The sequence below is a fragment of the Cordyceps javanica genome, chromosome 7 (genome assembly GCF_051103115.1).
Source record: "Cordyceps javanica chromosome 7, complete sequence".
Classification (NCBI taxonomy): domain Eukaryota; kingdom Fungi; phylum Ascomycota; class Sordariomycetes; order Hypocreales; family Cordycipitaceae; genus Cordyceps; species Cordyceps javanica.
Window position 1 is genome coordinate 919,000 of NC_139301.1, and position 16,510 is coordinate 935,509.

General features: G+C 54.7%; 4 protein-coding genes across 4 annotated transcripts; 2 read left to right on the top strand and 2 right to left on the bottom strand.

The window, feature by feature from the left end:
• Positions 1-1,570: 1,570 nt before the first annotated feature.
• V2A60_009801 (pyridoxal phosphate-dependent transferase) lies at positions 1,571-4,207 on the bottom strand (the record flags this gene model as incomplete). Its single annotated transcript, XM_083261065.1, has 5 exons — positions 1,571-2,396; positions 2,450-3,762; positions 3,815-3,911; positions 3,963-3,972; positions 4,015-4,207. The coding sequence occupies 5 exons, from the start codon at positions 4,205-4,207 to the stop codon at positions 1,571-1,573; spliced, it is 2,439 nt and encodes an 812-aa protein (XP_083117191.1).
• A 684-nt stretch (positions 4,208-4,891) lies between these two features.
• V2A60_009802 (pyridoxal phosphate-dependent transferase) lies at positions 4,892-6,371 on the top strand (the record flags this gene model as incomplete). Its single annotated transcript, XM_083261066.1, has 2 exons — positions 4,892-5,759; positions 5,842-6,371. 2 exons carry the CDS (start codon positions 4,892-4,894, stop codon positions 6,369-6,371), a joined length of 1,398 nt encoding a protein of 465 aa, XP_083117192.1.
• Positions 6,372-6,460: 89 nt separating this feature from the next.
• V2A60_009803 (biotin synthase) lies at positions 6,461-7,876 on the bottom strand (the record flags this gene model as incomplete). The annotated part of the gene is made up of 2 exons (XM_083261067.1): positions 6,461-7,402; positions 7,577-7,876. The coding sequence occupies 2 exons, from the start codon at positions 7,874-7,876 to the stop codon at positions 6,461-6,463; spliced, it is 1,242 nt and encodes a 413-aa protein (XP_083117193.1).
• A 2,296-nt stretch (positions 7,877-10,172) lies between these two features.
• Positions 10,173-11,171, top strand: V2A60_009804 (DUF427 domain-containing protein; the record flags this gene model as incomplete). Its single annotated transcript, XM_083261068.1, has 3 exons — positions 10,173-10,185; positions 10,221-10,583; positions 10,756-11,171. 3 exons carry the CDS (start codon positions 10,173-10,175, stop codon positions 11,169-11,171), a joined length of 792 nt encoding a protein of 263 aa, XP_083117194.1.
• Positions 11,172-16,510: the final 5,339 nt, after the last annotated feature.

A 16,510-nucleotide genomic window follows, 5' to 3' on the forward strand; every position in this document is an offset into this window, starting at 1 on the left:
GATGAATATAGTACCCCGCAAGCATCATCTCCCGAGCCGCCTATCCGTTGTCCGAAAGTGCGGCCGGATCCTGCGTCGGCAAGCAAGCTGAGCAGCGCCCATCCTTTTTCGACTCTGGGGAATCGGAACTAGGGCGTCACAGGGCCAATCAAAACCAGTCCATTATGTAGCACCTGCTGAGCCCTGTCCAGCGGCTTGCAGCAAGAACTGACACCCAGCCAACCGGCGTGGACGCCAGTCCAGGCGCCATGGCTGCACTAACATCTCTAGGCTGTTTTCCCCCCTTGGTTGGGTTTGAAGTGGCGATTGCGATGTACATGGAGGGAGTGGTATTCCCGGCTTCAAAGTCGGCAATCACCCTGACAGGTTTTTCCGAGAGATGGCTCACCTAGCAGTATGTATATCGCATCGAGCAAGCCCATAGCACAAGCTTGCAGTTACCGCGAGGATATGATTTCCGCGGACTGCAGCACTCGTGTCATAACGTCCCGCAACTGTTGGCTGATGTTTTGTGGGCGGCTAGAGCTCTGGATGCTCTGGCGATGGGATATACGCCCTAGGTCTCATTGGAAGAAATATATCCTCAGAGAGTCTTTCTGAGCCGGGAATCGGTTTTGTCACAGCCACACGTATTGAGTCATCTTCAAAGCGTATCGCTTGAACGCCGGCCCTTGTAGGTGACTACAGTCATCATCGTTGCCACACTATGTTCTTGCGGACGAATCCAAGCCACATGAGTGGGAGCACACGACAGACCATATTCCGCGGAAACGATTCGCCAATCTCCGGGTTTGCTGGGAACAATATACACAGTAAGAAAAATAGAGTAGCAAACCCTGATGTGAAAAAAGGGAGGGCCTGCACAAGCCGACTTAGATGCCGAGTCTTGGCGCGCGGGCTAAGCCGGAAATAGAGTGACGAACCTCCCTTGCGGAGCGATGTCTCAACATTCATGTTTTATTTTTCTTTTTTTGCCTTGCTTATACAACGAACGCATGATTGAAATAAGGTATACCCGTTACGGAGCATTTGCAACGCAAACTAGACAAGTATCCAATGATGGCATATCGCGCAAGTTCCCTCTTCGCAGCGAAAAGCCATGAACCGTCATGACCTCTCGAGGCGAGCCCGAACCGAGAAAATTGGCTCCGACTATTGATGTTTATAGCCTTCAGCTTTGTGATATAGCTGCACTCCGATGAGTATCCAATCAAAGTCTACTCGTACGCGGGGCCTATACGTACACAGCAAAGATCAACAGCCACACATGCAGAACACCTATTACGGTCCGGAAATACGGACATCAAAGCACATACGCTGTATATTGTAAATTAGCTATTTTGATCACATTCATTCATTGCTTTCGTGTCGTTGAGATCTCATGTTCGTTTTTTTGACCTTGTTGATTTCTTCGTTCTGGCCTATCGTTTTTGTTCTGCGTCTGATAGATGGTGCTCTTGATTGGCGTAGCCGGAGGATTCGCCATGTTAACTCATCCCACATGTAGAGTAATATTTCGCATAGAACAATTGCCATGTATTAAATTTTGACTACACAGCCGTAGCAGTGGCTATTCTAGACTCTTGACCAATAAATTGGAAAGCTGCTCAACTCCTTCGCGCGTCGTCGTCTGGCTGGCCATCAAGTAAATCACATTGCCCAGGACCCGCGAGTGAACGTTCCACGGCCCGTTGCTGCCCGCCGCTTCACCCTGCGCCAGGGCGGCGCGCAGCCCGAGAGCGGCGTTGCTGCTGTAGCCCGCGCCCGCCTCGTCTCTGAGATGCACGGCCAGCACGCTGCCGAGGGCCCAGACTCCGTCGACCCGCGTCTTCATCCGAGACAAGCTCTCCACCAGGTCCAGCGGCCAGACGGACCACACCTGGCCGCCCTGGCCGGGCGGGGTGGTGGTCTTGCTGGCCAGCGATGGCGGCGCCGGTGAGCATGACTCCGGGCGGCGCGGCGCGACCCAGCCCTGGTTCTTTGCCCAGTCCCACTCGCCACGCCTCTCCATGCGCTGCATCGCCTTGAGGGACTCGATGCCGACCTGGCATCCGATGGGGTGGGCGGTGTAGCTGTGCCCGTGCAGCAGGGCGTCGACCTTTTCCCGGCTCCTGAAGACGTTGAAAATGTCTTCCGAGGCCATCGTCGTGCTCAGAGGCACGAGACCGCCGGTCAGCAGTTTGGCGTTGACGGACACGTCCGGCTCGACGCCGAGGAACGTGGAAGGGGTGAAGCGTCCGAGCCGGTACAGTCCGGTAAAGACTTCGTCAAAGAGGACGGGCAGGCCGCTCCATTCTTTGCTGGCTTCGGTGCGCGGGCTCACGCCGTGCTCGTCGGTAAAGAGATGAGGCGACCTGCGGATCACTTTGACCAAGGTGCGTTGAAAGAGGGGATCGCTACGCTGATTAGCTTGACATGGCGCGCGACGGTCGAGTCGATGCAAACTTACACAAACGCCATACCACCAGCGCCAAGAACGATTGGCTCCATGATCAAGGCGCCAAACTTGCGGCCTTGCGCCCTCAAAGCCTGCAGCTTTTCGACAATGAAAGTTTCATATAGTTTCTGATCATTCTTCTTCTCTCGCCCTTCCACATCAAATATTTGGGCAAGTGATGCGAAGTCCTGCGGTTGTCCAAGCTCCTTTTCCATGCCCTCTGGTGCACTGATCTGCCATTTGCCGTCTTTGCAGAGAATCGTTGGATAATCGAACCAGTATCCTTTCCCTTCATACCATTCAATGTTTTCGTTATATATACACGGTTCGGCGCAATCCATGGCGCCGATAGTGTCGCCGTGGTAGCCTCCCTTCAGTCCAATAACACCGAGCTTCTCGTTCGGGCCCCAGCCGTAGCGAACTCGCGCGGCGCGCAGTCCCATCTTGACGGCGACCTCGGTACCCGTGCTACCATTGTCGGAGTAGAACACCCTTGTAAGCCGGGAGTTGCCAGTTCCTTGCAACAGATTCTCTGCCAGCGTCATGGCTGGCTCGTGGATGGCGCCTGCGAACATGACGTGCCCGTATCGACCAGCGGCATACGCAGCGGCCATGGTAAGCTGCGAGTTGGCGTGCCCGAGACCCTGAGTCCACCACGAGGCGGACCCGTCGAAAGACGCTTGCAGTGCGCCATGTTCCTGAGACTTGGAGTTGTATGTTTGGAAGTAGTCGCCGTGTGCCGAATCAATTGTCATGATGTCCTTGGCAGGGAGGTGCTCATGCTGCGTAAACGGATACCATATCGTCTCGTGAGCCTTGGTCGCCATGCTTTCCAACCTGGCTAGTCTTTTGGTGTGGTTATGATCGAGATGTTGCAGTACAGTTTTGACAATGTTTTCCTCGGTTCGTTGCTCGTAGTATTCCTTCATCGCTTCGACATCACGGGCTTCATTGTCAAGACGCTCAGGCGGCTCCTGCAAGCTCATGACTGGAATGTTATACTTTTGCGAGAAATAGTCTGCCAAATAGAGATAATTTTGGTACTTGCTGTCTTGAAACAGCATTATCGACTGCACGTCGTAGCCGCGGATCCGCAGGGCTTCAAACGACGCAATCGTCTGAGATATTCCGCCAAGCTTGGCGTCGCCCACGAGAACGACGGGCGCTCGTAGCGGCGTGTACATGTCAGCTTGGGTAGTACCAGAGGGGCCGGGGGAGTGCACGCCGCCGGCTGTCTCCATGAAGAGCCAGCCTTTGCCGGCTTTGGCGCGTTCTGAAGCGTGTTCACGGCATCTTGCCAGCACTGAGTTATCCGAGGGAATTTGCTGTTATGATGATTAGACTAGCGCGGACTGCGAGAGTCAGAGGACAGCATACCTCTCCAGAAGCCAAGGCCGCAGTGTGAGGGCTTACGGGAATGCCATATTGAATCAAGGTGTGATGATTGATTCCGGTGGTAAATGTCTTGATGTGACTACATGGTTTTAGTATCAATTGGCCGAAAGGCGTTGATGCCGGCCACGACTTCTGAGACACTCGTTAGCAGTTAGTCATGTCGCAAGGAAAGCGTTGCTTACACTGATCATCTGCCTCATTCAAAGGCCCTGTAGAGACTGGCTTCAGAAAAGAGACATTCTCTTCTTGCCAATTGCGCTTTGCGCTCTTGCACAGCAACGTGGTAAAGACGGTCTTGCCAACCTCGGTGTTCGCGCCGAAGACCTGGTACACGCGGAGCGATCGCCACAACAGGGCAGCCAGAGGTGACTCCATCGTCTCGCTCGCCTGGTCCTTCGCCAAACCCTAGCAGCGACCAAGTGACGGCAGACGGATGCTGTGTCAGGACCGAGAGTTGGGTTTCCGACAGAAGCTCAATGGCAAGTCTCAATGCTGAGGCAGCTGGGCCCTCGGCTTAAGACTTGGCTTCACAGCGAGTATGACGGCAACGGCCAAAGTCAACTGAAACCATGCTGTCCCCATTTGTTGGGCGGGTCAGCAGCAAGCCGACACGACAGCAAGTTCTTTGAGCGGAGCATTCACATTCCCACTACAGGGCAGCAGCTTGGCAGCCTATTACTCCCCGAAACTCCCTCACCCCAGGAGCAAGTGCCGATCCTTATCGCGTTAAGCCGAGTTACTACTTACGGAGTACTTATCTCGTATATACTTTGGAGTGACTTCCCACAGCTCCCACAGCTGGTACACTCTTTGGATCTCTAGCTCGGCTGCCCCATAAGTTAACGCTGTGACAATGCCAATTGCTTGGAGCATGTGTTGAGGGCCACCGCCACAACCCCTTCCAAGTCCTTTGTTGTGCCCCGAAAACGGGGTGAAGCCGGGGACAGGTTAAAAAAAAAACTCCATAGCAATGCCAATCAATTGACTCCCAAAATTCTCGGTCTCAAGCACCAAACTATGTATGTAGTAGGCCCTTTTCTGTAGCTTTCCATTGCCATGATGCCCGGCAGCCACCGCATGGACAGCACCTTCAGCAGGCTGCTCGACAAGCGCGAAGCTCAAGGCCGCCGTCGGCGTCTGACTCTCCCTCCGCCCGGCGCCGTCGACTTCTCGTCCAACTCGTATCTGTCGCTGGCCGAGAGCCCCGAGCTCAAGAAACGCTACATTGCGCTCCTGCAGGAGCAGCCCAGCGGCGACCAGTTCTCGCTCGGCTCGGGAGGCTCCCGGCTTCTCGACGGCAACACCGCCTTCACCGAGGCGCTCGAGCGACGCATCGCAGCGTTTCACGGCGCGCCCGCGGGGCTCCTCTTCAACTCGGGCTTCGACGCCAATTCGGGCCTGTTTGGGTGCGCGCCGCAGCCGGGCGACGTCGTCGTGTACGATGAGCTCATCCACGCCAGCGTGCACGACGGGATGAAGCTCGGCCGCGCACAAAGGGTGCCTTTTGCGCATAACCTCGTACTGGGCGGCGGCGGCGGCGGCAGCAGCAGCGCGGACGCAGACGCGGACGCGGACGCGAATGTCGCCGCAGCTGGTGGTGCTGGGCGGCGGCCGGAGAGCTTGGACGCCGTCTTGGATTACCTGTCCCGGGGCCCGCAGGGCGAGGGGTTCCGGGACGGGAAGCGAAACATATTCGTCGCCGTCGAGGGCGTGTACAGCATGGACGGCGATGTCGCGCCACTACGAGACATTGTGGCCTGTGTACGACGGCGACTACCACAGGGCAACGGCCACATCATAGTCGACGAGGCGCATTCGACCGGGATCATAGGGCAGCGCGGTCGCGGTCTCGTATGTCACCTAGGCCTGGAAGACCAAATCTGGGCAAGAGTCCATACGTTTGGCAAGGCCATGGGCTGCGCAGGCGGTACGTCTCAACCGGGGGAGGGGGAGGGGGGCGAGTAGCCTGGGGAAGCGGCGCGGTGCACTAACACTTTTTTGACTCACAGCAATCGTCCTCTGCTCGCCGACGACCAGGTCATACCTCATCAACTACGCACGAAGCCTGATATACACGACCGCGCTGGGCTTCCCGTCGCTGGCCGCGATCCAGACGACGTACGAACACCTCGCGGGCGGCCTCGCCGACGGCCGGCACGAGAACCTCCGGGCGCTCACGCGCAGGGCCCACGACGGGCTGAGCGGCCTGTGCCGGCAGCACCGGATCCCGTCGCGGGTTCTGCGGATCGGCGCGGCGGTGCCCGACTCTCCCATATTCCCGCTCTTCACCGCGTCCGCCCGCGAGCTGGCCGCGTACTGCCAGCGGCACGGCTTCCTGCTCAGGGCGATTGTGGCGCCGACGGTGCCGACGGGTACGGACCGTGTAAGGCTGTGCCTGCATGCGGGCAACACGGCTGACGAGGTGGACTCGCTGTGCAGGACGATTGGGAGATGGGCATGTGACAAAATGGGCATTGAGCATACGGGCGTCGACGAGGTAGAAGCTAGCATGATGAAAAATGACATTAGTCGTCTTTAATGAAGGGTCCATGATGAAAAACAAATGAATGTGAAAAAACAACTGTTCTATGCTAGGTTTTTTTTTTCAATATATAGAATTCGGTGCCCTTAAAAGCTACCTAGTTGCTTGGCCACGTCCGCCTTGACGCCCTCCTCGGCGGGGGACTTGTCAAAGCTCTTCATGGGCTCCAGGCCCCAGCGGCCAAACATGGCGCTGTCCTCGTCCCAGCCGTTGCACTCGGTGGTGAGCATCTTCTCGCCGGTGAAGATTGCGTTGGCGCCGGCCATGAAGCACATGGCCTGCTTCTCCTCGGACATGGTCTTGCGGCCGGCGGCGATGCGGATGATGGTGGCGGGCATGACGATGCGGGCGGTGGCAATGGTGCGCAGCATGCTGGTGAAGGCGACGGGCTCGCGGTCGCCGAGCGGGGTGCCCTTGATGGGCACGAGCGCGTTGACGGGGAAGCTCTCCGGGTGGGAGGGCAGGGTCGAGACCGTCTCGAGCAGGCCGATGCGGTCCTCGGAGGACTCGCCGAGGCCGAGGATGCCGCCGGAGCAGACGTTGATGCCGGCGTCGCGGACGTGGCTCAGCGTCTGCAGGCGCTCGTCGTAGGAGCGCGTCGAGATGACGGACGGGTAGAACTCGCGGCTCGTGTCGACGTTGTGGTTGTAGGCCGTCAGGCCCGCGTCCTTGAGCTGCCGCGCCTGCTCCCCGTCAATCATGCCGAGCGTGACGCACACCTCCATGCCCATGGCCTTGACGCCCTTGACCATGGCCGTGATGTTCTTGAGGCTGTTCTTGCGCCCGCGCATGTCGCGCCACGCCGCGCCCATGCAGAACCGCGTGCTGCCGTTCTCGCGCGCCGTCCGCGCCGCCGCCAGCACCGACTCGACGCTCTCCACGCGCTTGGCCTCGAGCCCCGTGCCCTTTTGGTACCGCGTCGACTGGGCGCAGTACGAGCAGTCCTCGGTGCAGCCGCCCGTCTTGATATTCATCAGCGTGCACAGCTGCACCTCGCCGGGCTTGTGAAATTTACGGTGGACATTGCTCTGAATAAGAAGGAAGAGAAGAAGGCGTTTGGTGTTAGAAATAGTTCTTTTTGAGTTTGTCTTTTTTTTTTTGTTCTGCTTTTGGTGCAGGATCGCATATATGCGTTGACTTTGTGCCTCGGCAATTTCTGCTCATTGGAGGGGGAAGGGTTGGGAATGGATTCCTCAGCTTACAGCTTGGTGTGCCAGCTCCAACAGCGGCTGGTAGTAGATGGCGGCAATCTCCTGTCTTGTCCAGTTGTGTCGCACGTGGTCGGCGGCGACGGCGTCTTGGAAGATCTTCTTCTTGGCCTCTTCCTGGAGCTTGCCGCGCTGCTGCTGCTGCTGCTGCTGCTGCTGAATGGGCGGTGCCGGAGGGTCGAACTTGAGCGGCGACACGTCCACGACGGAGCTGTTCCAGCGTAAAAGTGCCGCACCGCCGTGTCGAAAGCCGACCGCCCGTACGGTGCGGTATGCCATGGCGGGGGTGGTCATTGTGTCTTTTGGCCTTTGTTCCTCTTTCCTTCAGACGGGGGCCAGAGAAGAACAGGTGGAAAGCAAGGTGTGATGGCGAGGCGCTGGCTTCGAGAGAGACCAAAGTCGATGCAGTGTAGGAGCCGGCTTCGGTACTCTACTATAGGCTGGCTTACATTTACAAGGCTGGGAGTTGGTCCGGCAATACCCATCGAGCTGGGACAGATGAGGAGCACAGGCGCCTCCCTCCTGCTCGTCGTCTTCTCCCCCTCATCTAGATTTGGCGTGGGCGGGACCCCCTTCCCCTGCCCTCGTTGTCAACGCAGCCGTTCTCGCTGGTTGCGTGCGCAGAGGCGTCCCATATTATTATCCTCGGGCCCCAGTGGTTTAATGGCGCACCATCCCAGGCGTGAGGTGCCTTGTTTGCTTGTGCCAGTAGCAGCGTATCAGTACCTCCTGCATCTGGCCCAGCGGTTCAGCTGATGGGCTCGATCTTGCAGGGGACAACAGTTGGGCGGAAACTGGCGGGTTGAGATGGGAGGGGGGGGGGGGGGCCTGGCCTGGAACGGTACCTGAGAGGTACATCCGCAGGGCCGAGTGGGTTGTATCTTGTTGAGCCGCCCAGATTCGGCTCTTCAGGGCAAGTTTCAATTCTCGTTACCAATCCTGCGGCCAGTCACAATGGCTTCTGACTGATAGCAACGGCCCACTGCTCAGTCTTGGACTCCTTTCGTTGGCGCCGGCATCCACTTTCGTTTCTACCAGTGACGGATCAGGAACTCTTCCTGCGCCCTTTGGGTTTCGTTGGTCTGACTGAGAGACGCAAAGATGTGTCATTCTTATTAGTAGGTCATGCCTAGGGTTGAGGTTGGTGCCGTAGCCGGCCTCGAGAGCGTCGTGCGCCCAGGCATGACAGAACAGAGAGTCCTGACACAGATGTAAGCACATGCAGAATGAATAGATGGTGGACTGGAAGATCTGGCCTAGCTTGCATCTGATTAGATGTTAGTGCTGTCCCCAGTGGTTCTATGCTGAAACTAGCAAAGACGGACCCTGCGCTGCGCACTGTCCTTGTGAGGCGAACCGCGCACTGGACTGGCTCTTCCGTATACTTACTCTTCGAAACCTGTGGGTTGAACCAATTCGCTCTGTTGCACAACCTGTCCGAAGTTTCCTCGTCTCTTTGGTCTGTTGCGACAGGGCCGATGCAAACCCGGTTTATCCCCGGAGCGAGACATGAGCGTGCTTTCATCCGAAGCAGCCCTGCAGGTACGAATACTCTAAACGTTGAATTGGCAGTTGTTGGAGAGGAATTGCGTGGGAAATCGTACGATCCGCCCAGGCCAAGTCGCTCGGCACCGTCCCATCAAATGGCCCAGCCGAGAACCATTTTAATTGCAGCCCATTGTTGGGTTCTTTTCTTCTCACCACTGAGCTTACCCTAGACGGAAACTTGCTCTGGTCCACCGAGGAGGCGGCCATCCTTTATAAAGAGAGCACACCATGCTATAACCAAGTCTCGCCGAAGTGGTTGCAAGGTCTTCCTGCGCACTAATTATGTCCGTGTTCGTCCGTGTTCGTCCGTACCATTTAGGAGGATTGTCCCCATGTTATACGGGCAATCTCGCCCCATCCCTCGGCCATTCATTTGCGACACGAGCTCGGTCAAAGCAGGGCCGCCATGTACGTCATGTTTTGACCGCTACTTGGAGGCAAATAATGCCCGGATCGAGTTGGGCAGACACCCATTGAGTACGGCCAAAAGCCAAAAGCCACCTATTATCTCGTCGGCCCTAATATACCGTACGACAGCGACGGACACGTTTTGGCCTGATGGCGCAGCAAAAAAGGAACAAAGAAATTGCCCGTGATGTAATGAGCACGAGCGCTAAAGCACAGTTGCGTCACTTTGGCCCATCTATGCAAGTTGCCAGTATGCGGGGTTGCAGATCCCGTCATACCAGCTGCCTTGAGCACTGGGCTTCTCATGCAGGTTTTCATATTTCTCATGAATTCCGGAATCGAATTTCTCTATCCCTGCTTTTTTTTCTTCCCTCTCCAAAGAACTGGTCCCCAAGTCTACTTCTGCACAAGGACCCACGACGCGCTCGCGCCTGAAACCCAGTATTGCGACTTTTTGGGACAACGAGTCTCCCTCTCAGCATGTCTCGATCAACAGAGTAAATGGCACACACTCCTTCCCCCCAACCATCATACTCTCAGCCCAATCCATATCGAATATGAAGGGGGAAAGAGCAGAGCAAGATCAAAGGGGAAGGGTGGAGAAGGAAAAAAATAACAAGCAAACAGAGTCAGGATGAAGGCTAACGGTAAACCTCTCTCGGGGGGGTTTTTAACAGCCTAGCTGAGCTTGCGAGCCATTTGCTCCAAAACGGCCCTCGCAAGGTCATCCCTGCTCCCCGACGCATCCGGGTCGTCTACAACCGTACCGTCATCGTAGACTCGACTAAAGGCTCCCTGGTCTGGGAGCACGATTACTACCCGTTCCTGTACTTTCCCGCCGCCGAGCTTCACAACTGCACGCTCAAGAACAAGCAGCCGATCAAGAGTGACGGGATATACCGCGCCAGCGTGGCGGAGCTGCACGTCGCGGCCGACGAGAACCGCAAGATCCCCGCGGCGGTCACGGATCGCGTGGTGCGCTTCACAGATGACCGCGGACTGGGCGCGCTGACGGGTCTCGTGCGGCTCGAATTCAAGGCCATGGGTATGTACATGTACAACAAAAATGCCCTTTCCCCCATCTCTCCCTCTCTCTCTCCCTCCCTCCCTCCCGTGGCGAGGGGGGGGGGGGGGGGGGGAGAAGAAGAGCCTTACTTGTGGGTTTTGCTACTTGTGCTGACAACTATTCTTCTGTCCGCGCGCGCCTGACCACGCAGATCAATGGCTGGAGGAGGACGTGCCCATATACGTCCATCCCAAGGACCCGTCGAAGCGCATCGAGGCGCTCCCGTCCAGCCGCGGGGTCGAGGTGCGCGTGGACGGCACGACGGTGGCCCGGTCGGGCTTCGCCGTGCACCTGCACGAGCCGCGGCTGCCGACGCGGTACTACCTGCCGATGGGCTGCCTGGACCAGACGGTGCTGCGGCGCAGCGAGCTCGTCACCCGGTGCCCGTACAAGGGCGACGCCGACTACTACGACGTGGTGATTGGCGGCGTCGAGTACCCCAACCTCGTCTGGTACTACCGCTACCCGGCGCCCGAGTGCGCCGCGCTCGCGGGCATGGCCTGCTTCTACAACGAAAAGGTGGACATTTTGCTCGACGGGGAGCTGTTGGAGCGTCCGACCCTATAGGATTTGCCGAGATATTGGCCGAGTTTGCCAGAGAGAGGAAAGCCAAAGAAACAAAACAAACACTACTAACAAAAAAGGATGAAAAAATCACCCAGATGGTCATGCGCGTGACCTTCAGACTGAAGTAGTTGCTTTTGTGTTTCGGGCGTGTTTTTTGGATGATGGGATGCAACTTGAACGCAGGACATAAGAGACAGAGAGAGAGCCCATCCTCTCTTGTCGCAAAGAAAACGAACTTGTCAAGTCTGCGGCAAGAACCTCATTCGGACTTGGGTTGCAACGTTGGATCGGCCTCTTTGCTTCTAGCATGTCTCTATGGAGGGTGCAGTGGCACGAGTTGAGGCAATATATACTCACATGGACCGTACTGATATGGGATAGTACTATTTGGCAAACGATATCACCACAATATCATGTAGCTTTTCAATTCAAAGAAACAAGAACGTGACAATTATCGAGAGGAATATAGCCTCCCCCAATCGAGCCCTACTGCCGTGTGACGGTATTGCGCCGAGAGTGTCGCCTTGGTGGGTGGCAGGATGCTTGGCACCTGGTGGTCTGATTGTGCTGTGATTGATGCGTTCGTGTAGCTTGGAAGTCATATGGAAGCAAATGTCACGGCGTGATGGACATTTCGTCGTATGGTACATGGAATCCAAGTCCTCGGTGTATGCCTCGGAGCCCGGGGGGGGGATTCTTGGCTGTTTCCAGGACACCAACCGCGCCGACGACGTATCAGTGACGTGTGGATCCAGATTTTGCCTTTGCTCGGAAACATGTTGGTGGGAGGATACAGAATCACATTGGTAGCCAAGTAGATTGCTTATACGGGATTATACGACAGTGAGAAGTCGAGCATGCACGACTAGTTTCCCTACCAGGTAGAGGCGGACGAAACAATACATCGCCATGGAAGTTGACAGGCTCTCCCTCGAGATGGATCTGTTGCACTTTCTTTCTCTTTCTTTTGCTTCTCTTTCCCCAACCGAATCCATATTTCAGAGGTATAATAGAGTAAAGAAAAAAAAAGCATGATATTGTGCGAGAGTGAAACAGGGCAGTAACTGCAAGCCTCCTCAAACTCTAGGGCGCGCCTAGAATTGACGTCTGGAAACCGAAAAGTTGCTGGGCTCAAAATATAACGGCACCGTGCAAGTTCGTTTCGAAAAAAACGTCAAAACGTTTGGGGGTCTGAGTATCTTTGCTCTCGTCTCAGGCGAGGCACGAGGAGAAATTGCAGTTGCAGACTAAGAAAGAGGAAGAGGCCGGGGGGGGGGGGGGGGGGGGGCAGTACGACGTGCAAAAAGCCGCATGGACGATGGATGGATCAAACCCCCAACTTACTATCAGTACTCCGTAGGTAAGCAATAGAGACGAGAGGCATGACGGGCAGGACAGGGCATGTATCTCTTGTCGTTTTTTTTTTCGGCGCCGCGGGCGCGGGCGCGGGTGCGCACGGAACTGGACCGAAGTTTTGGGCGACTAGACGAGGCCATTGCGGCTGGAGAGGGGGGGGGGAATGGCTTGCATTTCAGCTGTTCAGCGGGCGAAAGGGAATTACACGTATATATTTATATGTATACCCGGTACAAGAGGACCGACAAGAAAAAGGGAAACTATTTGACCGCCACAATGGAAAAGGGGAGTTCTTTGTCGAGGAAACGAACGAGCCACGAAGGCGTCCTATGCCGGTCGATTTTCGATGGCGAGATATGGGTGTTTACAGGGGGGCACGAGGCCCCCGGGGAGGGAGGGGGGTTCAGGATCACGGCACTACCGGCGCCGTGGCGTCGCAGGGCTGTGTGCGAGCTGGCATGGCTGCCCGTTTTCGTCTTGGAGATGAGGTGGGAGATGTGAGAAGAAAGGATGATGATAATAACAATAATTACACTAATTTGAATGCTGATAGCCACCTGACAAGCAAGTCGGGGTCTACTAAGAGATCATAATAATAATAATGCCCGGCAACTAGTGTCATGGCCCCAAGGTGCGCCATTGATACCTTGCTGGTAGAGCGGACGGGCCAAGCAGCGGGATCGAGCGAGCCAGAACCCGTGGCCCGCCTCCCCGGGAGTCTGTTGGAAACTCTCCGCGTGGGTAGTTTTGTTTGTGGAAAAACTGATCCAGTCGTTGCACAGAGACGGCTCGTGGTGTTGTGTGTGTGTGTGTGTGTCTGTATATATATATGTGTGAGTATATGTGTTTGTAAATAGGCTTTCTTGGTGTGCGGTCAGAGCTCGGAATGATTTTTTTGTCCAGTCAAAATGTTAGTGTAGATGACCTATTGGTTTCTGGCCTTGTCGGGTTTCATTAAAAAGAAAAGAAAAGATTGATTACGAGTAGTTACGGAATGACCAAGTTACGATATGACTTGGATGCCATCTTTGACGATGCGGGGGTGGGCGCATCTCTGCAGAAATATTGACCAATACTTCTCTCATCGGCTAATTATCTTTTTTGTTCTGTATGTCGTTTCGTCTCTTCATGTTTGATACTGAAATTGATCTCATCATCGTCATCATTAGGGGAGGGGGGGGGGCGGTTTGGAATGGCAGGAATCAGCATCACGTCTCCAGCTTACAAGTGCAAAAGAAAAAGAAGCAGCCGGCCATGGTGTGTGACTGCAAGTGGCGGCGGCGGCATCATGTGCCGAAAGATGCGCAGTTTTTGTCCTTCATGTCATGCTGTCCTCGTATCGCTGCATGCAGCAGGGGTCTTGGCGAGAGAGACAGCTGGCTAGATTGGGGCGCGAGTCTTGTTGTTGCATGAAGAAAGCTAAAAGCTGCAGGGTTGATGGGTGCCGTCTGGTCCGGGTTGCTGTTTTTATCAGTAAACAAGAGGCAGAAGCTGCAGGCAACTAATGATTTTCTCGCCTCCCCCACTTCTTCCCCGTTGCTTATGTCCGTCCTTTGCCATCCCCCCTTTTCTTCTTCTTCTTCTACAATGCGTGATGAGCAGGCGCTGTTGCTGATGTAGAGGAGAGCATGCAGGATGCATGTAGGATGCATGCTGCATGCAGGGGGACGGGAATACGGGAGAGAGTCGGTAGCCAAAAATAAATAATGAACAAGGATGTTGAAAAAAAAAAGAGAGAGAGAGAAAGAGTATGAATAAGAAACAGTGAGGTATGGTGTTCTGGATTCTGTGCTTGGGCAACCGTTGTTCCGCGAGGCGGGCCGCTGGCGGTGGCACGAGTTGCCGTGTCTGTCCAGTCCGCGATGAGACCTGAATGTACGCACCCGGAGAGGTAGGTATGTTCTTTGGGTTGCTGGTACACAATGATAAAAGAACGCCAAAAAACGCCAAAAAAATAAGATGAGGCGTTGGAGCTGAGAAAAGGAGCAAGAACCATAGACTTGCAAAAGCCATGATTCAGGCGTGGGAGATTTGTGTGGCTTTTCTTTTTTTTTTTTTTTTTTGGTCCTTGAGATTCCAGATTCCAGATTCCAGATTCCAGACAATAGGGACAATAGGAAATCGGCAAATAGGATAAATAATAGGGACAATGAGGAGGCGCTATAAAAGAAAGACGGGGCGGCGGATCAGGCCAAAAAATAGAAGCCACAATCAGCCAAAGACAGCATGCACAAGGGGCCTCTTGGCCCTGCTCAGGACTTGCTCAGGTGCTCAGGTTGTCAGGCTACAGGGCACCAAGGCACCTTCGAGACCAACGCCACTAACTTGGTTGATAACAAAGTGACGCCAATGAGCCACTAGGTACATCCCGAGACAATCATGTCCACCAACTTTCGGGATGGCTTGGGCGCCAAACATGTCTTGGATGGAGAGGTGAAGGAAAAAAGAAAGGCAAAAAAAAAAGGAGCTCAACTGACTTGTCTCGTCACCGTATGTTCTAGCCTAGACTGAAGCAAGTAGCTGGTCAGCTCTGGGCTGATGAGGCTGGGCTGAGGCTGAACGGAGGCGGCGGCGGCGCCTTGTGCCAAGGAGCTGCTGGGTTCGTGTCTTCTTTGTCGGTGGGCGTTTCTGTTGATGTAGTTGGTTGGCTAAAATGGGACTATTCTGATATGGTCGCCGGTGGTTTTCCCTTGTCGAGCTGTTGGTGACGAGGATATCCCAGCTGGCAAGAAGAAGAGAACAAAGAAGAAAAAGAAATAAAAGGGGAAAAAAAGGAAAGAAACGACGGATGGACTGACCCGTCATCAAGGTAGGTCACTGTTTCGCAGCCATCGTCACCACCACCACTACCACAGTGACCACCAGAGTCACGAACAAAACCGTCGGTGCTCGACCGAAAAAACCACCCATTCACCACCAACACCACCACCATCTGAACCTCGAACTGGGTCAGGAACACTAGTTACTTATGGGGGCTAAAAATAATAATCCCAAGCCAAACCGAACCAATTTTTTTGTTTCTTTTTACTCTAGCTCCAAGACTAGCAGTTTTACGAGTCCCGCCCGCCCGGGCGCTAAAAGGCACGTGTGGTAATCCGTAGTTTGGTGATGATTTGTTAGCGTGCCAGGAGGTTCGTAGAACCTATCAGTTGGCCGTACGTACTTGTGGCGGCAGCGGGTGCCTGGAAAATCGAAAGTGTAAATCGTGAAGTGAGGTACAGCTCACATCTTGACTGGCTTTTTTTTCCCTCAAGAATAGCCTAAATTATCCAATTTCCTTTGGTCAAAAGAATTACATGTACATTACATTTAGGAATAATGAAACGAATTTAATCTACCACCAAAGATATTGATAAACGCTCATCCTGCGCCTCTCTGTCTCTGTCTCTGTCTCTCTCACCTGAATAGGTTGCAGTCGACGCAGAAATTCAAAATTGATTCGCCGTCCATGCGCTGCGGCGGGGCCTCTTGTCTGCGACGAACATGGCACAGTCTTTTTTTGTCATTATTGGCATTATTATTTTGGGGCCCCAATGTATCTTGGGAAGATTCGGCTTTTTTTTTCTCTGTTTTTTTTTTCCTATGGCTCCGTTCTTATCTAGTTATTCTCCGGCCCACCTCCCACCATGCGAATCATTTGCACATTGGCATGAAAAAACATCTCATCAAGCCACTCAAACACTGGTAATTTTGCCAAAAAAAAAAAAAAAGAAAAAACTTCAGCCCTCTCTACTCCAGGCCCAATGACATCCCCCATTATCGCCCGCTCGGCATGTCCGCCCGAGAGACAGAGACAAAGAGAGAGAGAAAGAGTGACAACGCAACACCAACGCTGAGCAAAGACCTTTCCCCCTGCTGCCCCACCGTCGCTGGGGCACTGGGCTGACTGGGCTGGGCTGGTACCTGTCGTTGCCCCGTTTCTTGTCTTTGGCCTCGTCGTTTTGCCTTGTCTAGCTGGATGCTTTGCTGGGACTTGCTGGGAC